Below are 7,498 nucleotides of genomic sequence, written 5' to 3'. Positions count from 1 at the left end.
TACCAAGCTTACCATATATGTATTTACTACATAGGTAGAATGGAAATTTAATTGAGTTATTATATCACCAAATGACAGAGTCAATAGTTCTTGCATGGTGCTAGAGCTAACTTATTAACTTTATTTGTTTATGTCTAATAACACGGTCAAGTAAGAACTTCCACATAGATTGTAAACTATTTTGTACACTTTTTATTCACCTTAGGTGGTAATTTAAAAACACTAACATAAATCCAGTAGATGTTGTTTTCTCAGTGTTCTCAATTCTTCTCCTCAGACCCTGACACTACAATGGTGGAAGAACTTATTGCCAAGTATTTCACTGAGGGCCACAGTTATGAAGTAATAGTGGACTTTCTAGCCACCAAGCACAGCATTTCATTGAGTCTTAGCAGCCTAAAGAGAAGATTACAAGATGCTGGCCTGACCAGGAAGATTAACTACACTCCACTTTCAATTGTACAGGCAGCAATTACAGATGAACTGAAGGGATCACGGAAAATGGTCTGATGGCAGCCCTTCACTGTTGCCTGAGATCTGAGCATGGAGATGAATTTGCAGGAGCCAAAAGCCACATGTATGGAACGTCTACATCCAACCAACGCATTGAAAGCTGGTGGTCCTATTTCCGAAAGCAAAGGTTCTACTTCCCTATCCTCAATTACTTATGTTGTCTTTACTTGAGCCGACATCTTGTATTTTCTTTTAACTTTTTTGAGGTTTAAAAACATATTGACCATCTTTTTCTCTTAATGCCACTTCTCCTTCATTGTTGGAACATAATTTTATAGACAGTTGGACCTAAATCAAGGAAATTTAGGATTCTTAAAAACATTTTTTTGAATATGATTCATTTTTGCTTAATGATATGTTAAATTAAATACACTGTGCCTCTGTGGAAGACTGGATATAAACACAATTGTCCCATTACACAACCATTAGATTTTTTTTAAGTAGGGCACAAGATTTAAACACTTTCTGCAGCACCTCTTTAAATGGGACACCGTTTTAAAAGGCTATTGTGATGTTAAAAAGATGTGTACTCTTAACTAGGAGTCAGTTCTGGATGGATCTCTTTGGTGACTTGAGGGAGCGACATCTCTTCAATGGCAGCAATCTGCACACCTGTTTAGTCAGATTCTGCTTCCTGGATGTCCTGCAGAAAGAACTGGACGAATATAAGCAGTTCTGGAACACCCATACCATTCGCCCTGTTCGTCAGTCCCAGTGCCCATCTGGCAAACCAGAGGCAATGTACCATGTGCCTCACAGGTAAGTGTTGAATATCACTATGACAAAGTCAACTGATTTATTTGAAGTAATTATTTATTTGAACAAAAAATATATGGTGTGATTACAGCAAAAGGTTGTCTGTACTTGAAATTTTCCTCTAAGGTTCAACGGAAGGAACTGTGGCTTTCCAACATCCGCAGAGGCTGTGAGACGGTTCAGCAGCCAGATGCCACCTGCAACTAGTCTGGATGCTGATGAGGATCTGGAAGCTCGCCTATGTCAGCTGCAGAGACAAAGTGGATTGCCAACTCCTCTCAACTGGGAAGCTGCCATTGAGAACTACTTAAGACTTAAGAACATGGCTAATTTGTAACATTGCCTAACTAAGGTACGTATAACAATATATAAAACAATATTTTGAATTTTTAAATCTTTCGAAATGGTTGATGGTTTATGATTAAATACATCCAAATCAGGGAGAGTTCCTGATCCCAAAAGTCATATTTTCTTTAAACGTGTTGTAGTTTTCCAGGAGAGGGAGCTTTAAAATGTTGGCACATGTGTTTGCCATGGGAAACTTTGAGCTTTCAAGGAATTGAAGTTTTGGCAGAGGTTCCAGGCCAGCAGGAGGGATGCCAGACACTCCTGTAGCAAACATGAAGATGTCTTCCAGCGTTATAACACTGTCACTTTCTAAAAGTAAAAAGAATTCATGACGTAAATTTTGCTTCCAAATTTGTACAAATAAGATTTGTACATTTCGAGAGAAAACTAACCTTCACAATCCAGAAGGTAGTCTGCCCAGAAGCTGATTGTTCTTTCCTCCTGGTTCCTCTTGTTGCTTCCAGCTTCACTGAGGTCTGGTTTGAACAGGTTTTCAATATCCAAAGCAGATAGCCGTTTATCCACATGGCAGAGAAGAGGGGCCATAACCGCAGGGTACTGCTGCAGTGCTGTTAAAAAGTCCAAGCAATTAAGACCATCTTTGAATCTGGAATACAAAAACAGGTCACATGAAAAGGTTAAATGTAGGATTATCTGATAAGGTAATGAGTGAGCATTCAAATTTTTTCTGTCTAATGTGTAACAAATAATAATTGTCATTTGCCTTTCCCAGTTATAAACACACATAAAACTGAATAGAATGACTTCACATATGGATAGAAACTAACACTTTTTGATAGATGTTCCCTTACAAATAGGAAAGTAAAAAACCAAGCTACCTTTCAATTGCACTGTGGTTCCGTTCAATTATGTACCACCTGAGGTACTCCCTCACAACTGAGTGCTTTTCCTGTAGTGATGCTACGCTTTTAAAGCACCCTGCCGTCTGCAGCATTGTGCTGTGCCTAAGCATTAGGTCTTGCAGGCTTTCCAGCGAGGATGCATTCAGTATCTGAAAAATGACAACTCTCATTTCAACTGTTTAAAATGTTATGCAAGTTAATTTCAGACGAAGTGTGCATGATCAGAAATTAACACACTTCGCGGAAGCAACCATCTGACACGAACGTCAGGCTTCCTCGTCGTGCGTTAATTTCTGATCATGCGCACTTCGTCTGCCATTAAACCCTACATATCGACCTTTAAGGGCTTCCTCAGATCTGCCTTTACCAACATCAGTGACCCTTGTACCTCTTGCAGCACTGTCCCTATAACTTCATCTTTGATGTCTTCTACAGATGAGTTGAAGCTGGACTGCCCTGACATGTAGCTGACCAGATCCTTTGAGAGAAAATTTGGTCCAGGTCCACCATGCACGATAGACACAGCAATCATCTGCCCTGCCAACCTGTACTCATTGTCTCTTGAAGCTGCTCATAGAAATTCAGAATTGTTCATTAATCTTCAATAAATACATACACATTGCAGTGTTGTTTGGCAAAGTTCTTAAAAAAAATCTTTTTTTTTTTTTTTAAATATGGATTATCTTAACAGTACCTGTTGAATTGTAGACAAGATATCTGCTTTCTGGAGGTCCATCAAAAATGGGTCTCTGGTTTAGCCTTCTCATGAGTAGGGAGAGAAATTCTCTTTTTGGGCCACCCATATCGATACCTTCTTCCAACCTCCCTTCATCATCAGAGAACTTTACATAAAGATCCTTCTTTTTAGAAAAGGTTCCACGCTTAAACCCTCTGACAGCTCCATCCCAAATGTCCGAACGACGATGTTGAATCTGCTGATGGCACAGTGATCAATCTGGGATGCCAGATTTGCAATTATGTTGGCTGCTGATGGTTGTTCCATTCTACAAGACACAGACAATTTATGCAATGCGGCAAGCAACAAGACACATTAATAAATAAAAAGGAGCTTAAGGTTTGAATGCCACATTGCTGAATTAAAAAGAAACTTAAAGAGTATAATTAGCCAAAAATAATAAAATGAAGAAAATATGAAAGTTGACCATAATTTAAGTGAAAACAGCACAATAAAAAGATTTTTTGTAAAGAATGCGAGCGCAGGGTATCAAACCAACAAGTTTCTACACCAAAGATTCCCCATGTTTTTCAATGGAGGAAAAAATCCTGGAATATGAAAAGTTCAAGCATTCAACCAATTATAAAAAAAGAAAAGAAAACAGAATAGCTTTCTTACTCTGTATCTTTTGAAATGCTAAGGCTTTCTGCATCACTGCCTGACTCCTCATCCTCTATTACAACTGGTGCATAGAGTTCTGTGTATGTGCTGAAAATGAACATAAATTACCATATCTTTACAATGAAATATTAAAATGAAATAATCTGAAATTGTATGAACAAAGCACCTGTAGCATGTGGCTGTCATTGCATCTCTCGATGTTCCTGGAACTTCTGTGTCAAAAGCCACCTATATAAAAAACTGGACTGTGAGTGGAAGCTTGTATGCATATACATTCATATGCACATGATAAAACAGACAGACAAATAGGAAAGAAGGAAATGGTATCCATTACACTTGGTAATGTGTACGTTGCATTTGACTGTGCTGTAACTCCACTGATAGCGATCCCCTCTGAGTCACTCGAGTCAGAAGTGACATGTTCCTCTGCTGTAAAAACATGCATGCTCATGTCAGGAAATTCACACAGGGCTCCAGACTGCGACCAATTGGTCGTATTTTGTGACCAAAATTTGAGAGTGTGCGACTAAATTTTACATCCAGTCGCACATGTGCTACCAGTAAATTTGCCTCCCCCACCCTTCGTATTTTTAATACATCAAACGTAGAAGGGGCACGTCAATGATCAATAAAATGATCTTGTTGCATTTTCAAAAGTGCAGATTAAAATGTGACACTGAATTTGAAACAGCACATTGTAATTTCTGCATCTATTATTAAAGTATTTATTCGTAATACAGTGGAAATTAGTAGATTTGGTTAGCATGTTGATTTACGGTATGCGCCCCTAAATTTTCTGGTTGTGCCCCTAAAATTTTCAGTTGGGGGCCACTGTGCTCCTAGTGAAAAAAGTTAGTCTGGAGCCCTGTCACATTACTTTAAGATAGCTCTACTTGCTTTTGAATAATATCAAAATTACTTACTTTGAGCGACAAAGTCTTCAACTGTACAAAGATAAAGTGTAATCCTTTGATAAGCCTTCCCTATTGCCTCCTTATACAGTTGTAGCGAGAAGGATGTTTGGGTCCCAGGTATATTTTTTACCTCTGTACCATCGGGGTACAGCAGAGTGTAAGGACCACCATTTAAATTTTGGTTAAAGTTTCTCATTTTTTGTTCTGCCGCTTTCTGGAGTTGTTTAGCATTGGATTCTGGCTCTACTACCAGGGGTAGACATGATCCTCGGACTGGTTTCAGAATGCTGTCCTTCCTTGTCATTAATCCAATTAACATCTACAGGAAAACATAAAGTAGGTATATAAAAATTAAAATTGACACAAATACATGTATAATTAATAACTAGCCTACATTGGAAGAGAGAAATTACCTTAACATATTTTTGTTTTAAGTTTTTTTTCTTTTTGAAACAAGATCGCCTTTCCATGTCCTTGATGGATCGGAAATTCTGGAACGTAGCTAAAGCATCTGTCCCACTGCTTTCGGCTATAAGGAGAGTTCAGATAAATACATGCTCACACATCTAAAAATAAATATTTAAAACAACTTTGAAAGGAAAGCCTAAGGCTAAAAAAAAAAAGAGGACCAAAGTTTAGAGCATTACCTTCACTTGTTGTTGTGGCTTGTTGAGTTGTATCAACACTGTATAGGAAGCTGATATTTTTCCCACATGAACTACAGAATGTTCTTCCTTGGGACCAGTGGCGGTTCTACCCTGAATTACTCCCCGGGCGAGACCCTCCTCTGGCGCCTTTAGGAAGCTGATGAGAGATTGCAATTCACGGCCACGGTCAGGGTGTAATACTTGGAACGAGACTGTTAAATAAAAAAAGTCTGAATAACACAGCTACAGCGCCTCTCTTTGCTTACTTAAAGATAAGCAAGACATACCACTTGTCAACTGCAACTTTTGATTAGAAGAGGCTAAAGTGTCCTCACCAAGCTGACTGAGCGGGGCGAGCTAATGAGCTAGCTACCTAACCTACCAAACGTAACTTTACCTAACCCGGTGCTAGACAAAAACAGTTAGATGCAGAGGTCACTATGTGGAGAGCTGGGTAAATTTATATTTTAAACAAACGTATATTTGTAAGAAATTAGGTTATCTAGTAAGAAAACGAAAACACCATTATGATCCTCATAGTTAGTAGTAGAAAAAATCACGTACCTCTCTCAGGAGCACCGAATAGGTTGAAACTGACTTTATGTTTTCCCGCCAGTAGGAAGAAAAATAGTCGTCATTTCCGTTGTGCTGAGGAGGTTAATATTGATATGCTGCGGCTAATGCCGTCGCGCTGTGGTTAATTTCGTTGTGCTTCGGGTAATGCCGTTGTGCTTCGGGTAATGTCGTTGCGTTGTCTATTTTGTATGTAGTGTGAGCTCTGTCGGCCACCGTATGATTGGCTGTTGAATTCAATGAGGTATATCACTAGAGGAGACATCACGTGATTCCTCATGGGAGGAGAGCACCGCCATCTTGGTGAGGTCAACTTACTGCTGCAGTGAATGCATGTGATTATATTTTTTGCATAATACCAGTTCATTGTTTGGGTTTCAACTGCCAAAATCAGAGAAATGAGTCCATGAAGGAGGAAGGTATATCATTTCAAAGGTAAGTGCTATCATTTTTTTCTTTTTATGCTGCAGGGGCTTCATTAATCGTACACATGTTGACATGCATGATGCTGCAGGGCTGTTATCAACATGCTGCATGATGTACGGATAATTTGCTGTCGACATAAATGTACATTTTATTTTGCTAAACCTGTATACAGCATACTAGGCTATTATAGTAATATAGATTTATACATTTCTGACTCAGTGACTGAACTTTTCTTGCAGGTTTCCAAAGGATTCAGACCTAAGGAAAAAGTGGATTTTAGCAATAAAAAGAGCTAATCCAGATGGATCACTGTGGTTACCAACTAGTAATACAGTCTGGCTATGTTCAGAACATTTTGTGGAAACACATTTTGATAAGAGGCCAGACTGTTTGCTTGAAACCCGACACCATAACATCTGTGTTACACAAATTGATCACTCACATGAATCAGTATAAATCTATTGTTTTTATTTGTTGTTGTTGTTTTTTTAGGATAAATCTATTGTTTACTTTTGTACTTCTTTTGAAAATTTTATTATTATTATTATTATTATTAATAGACTTATTTTTTATTGTTTATTTACTTATTATTTATGTATTGTAATTATTTATTGTTTGCATTGACTTACTATTGATTTAATATTATTATTACTATGATTATTATTATTATTATTATTATTATTATTATTATTATTATTATTATTATTATTATTATTATTATTATTATTATTATTAATAGACTTGTTTTTATTATTATTTATTGACTTATTATTTATTTATTGTTATTATTTATTGTTTGTATTGATTCACTATTGATTTATTATTATTTGTATATTATTGACTTATTGTTGGGTTTTTCTAAATAATTTAAATTACATGTCAAAGAGGTCTAGAACTTCTAAATGTTTAGAAATTATTTTTAAAAATTCTTTGTAATAATTTTTTTATTTGTAAGAACCCTGCAACAATGCATTTTCATTAAAGTTTGAGCTTTTAAGGCTGACTGTTTCTCTTCTTTAACAACAACAAATGATGTATCTATATATATATTATATATATAAATATAATGTATTTACATATATGTATAAATATATATATAAC

The 7,498-nt window shown here is 36.7% G+C and overlaps 1 protein-coding gene and 2 long non-coding RNA genes across 5 annotated transcripts; 1 reads left to right on the top strand and 2 right to left on the bottom strand.

Annotated features, from left to right (window-relative positions):
* Window positions 1-285: 285 nt before the first annotated feature.
* On the top strand, window positions 286-3,102 carry LOC144987389 (uncharacterized). Its single transcript, XR_013651270.1, has 4 exons — window positions 286-640; window positions 1,054-1,272; window positions 1,396-1,621; window positions 2,916-3,102. It is a non-coding gene; the product is annotated as an uncharacterized LOC144987389 (long non-coding RNA).
* Window positions 1,309-6,214, bottom strand: LOC144987384 (G2/M phase-specific E3 ubiquitin-protein ligase-like). Of its 3 annotated transcripts, none has more exons than XM_078936754.1 (8): window positions 5,963-6,214; window positions 5,399-5,555; window positions 5,165-5,280; window positions 5,002-5,070; window positions 2,869-3,047; window positions 2,457-2,629; window positions 2,010-2,224; window positions 1,309-1,926 (listed from the first exon to the last, which is right to left on the bottom strand). In XM_078936754.1, exons 4-8 carry the CDS (start codon window positions 5,012-5,014, stop codon window positions 1,706-1,708), a joined length of 801 nt encoding a protein of 266 aa, XP_078792880.1. In that variant the 5' UTR covers window positions 5,015-5,070; window positions 5,165-5,280; window positions 5,399-5,555; window positions 5,963-6,214; the 3' UTR covers window positions 1,309-1,705. The 3 variants fall into 3 exon arrangements, with proteins under 3 accessions (XP_078792880.1, XP_078792881.1, XP_078792879.1); XM_078936755.1 differs by lacking the exon at window positions 5,963-6,214 and adding an exon at window positions 5,686-5,935; XM_078936753.1 differs by lacking the exons at window positions 5,002-5,070; window positions 5,165-5,280; window positions 5,399-5,555; window positions 5,963-6,214 and adding an exon at window positions 3,175-3,339.
* Window positions 3,357-4,161, bottom strand: LOC144987387 (uncharacterized). The gene is made up of 3 exons (XR_013651268.1): window positions 4,004-4,161; window positions 3,835-3,924; window positions 3,357-3,484 (listed from the first exon to the last, which is right to left on the bottom strand). It is a non-coding gene; the product is annotated as an uncharacterized LOC144987387 (long non-coding RNA).
* Window positions 6,215-7,498: the final 1,284 nt, after the last annotated feature.

Source organism: Oryzias latipes, chromosome 18, assembly GCF_053564925.1.
Source record: "Oryzias latipes strain Hd-rR chromosome 18, Olatipes_Hd-rR_3.1".
Lineage (NCBI taxonomy): Eukaryota > Metazoa > Chordata > Actinopteri > Beloniformes > Adrianichthyidae > Oryzias > Oryzias latipes.
Note: the sequence above shows the minus strand (reverse complement) of the source record. Positions and strands in the feature narration are given on the sequence as shown.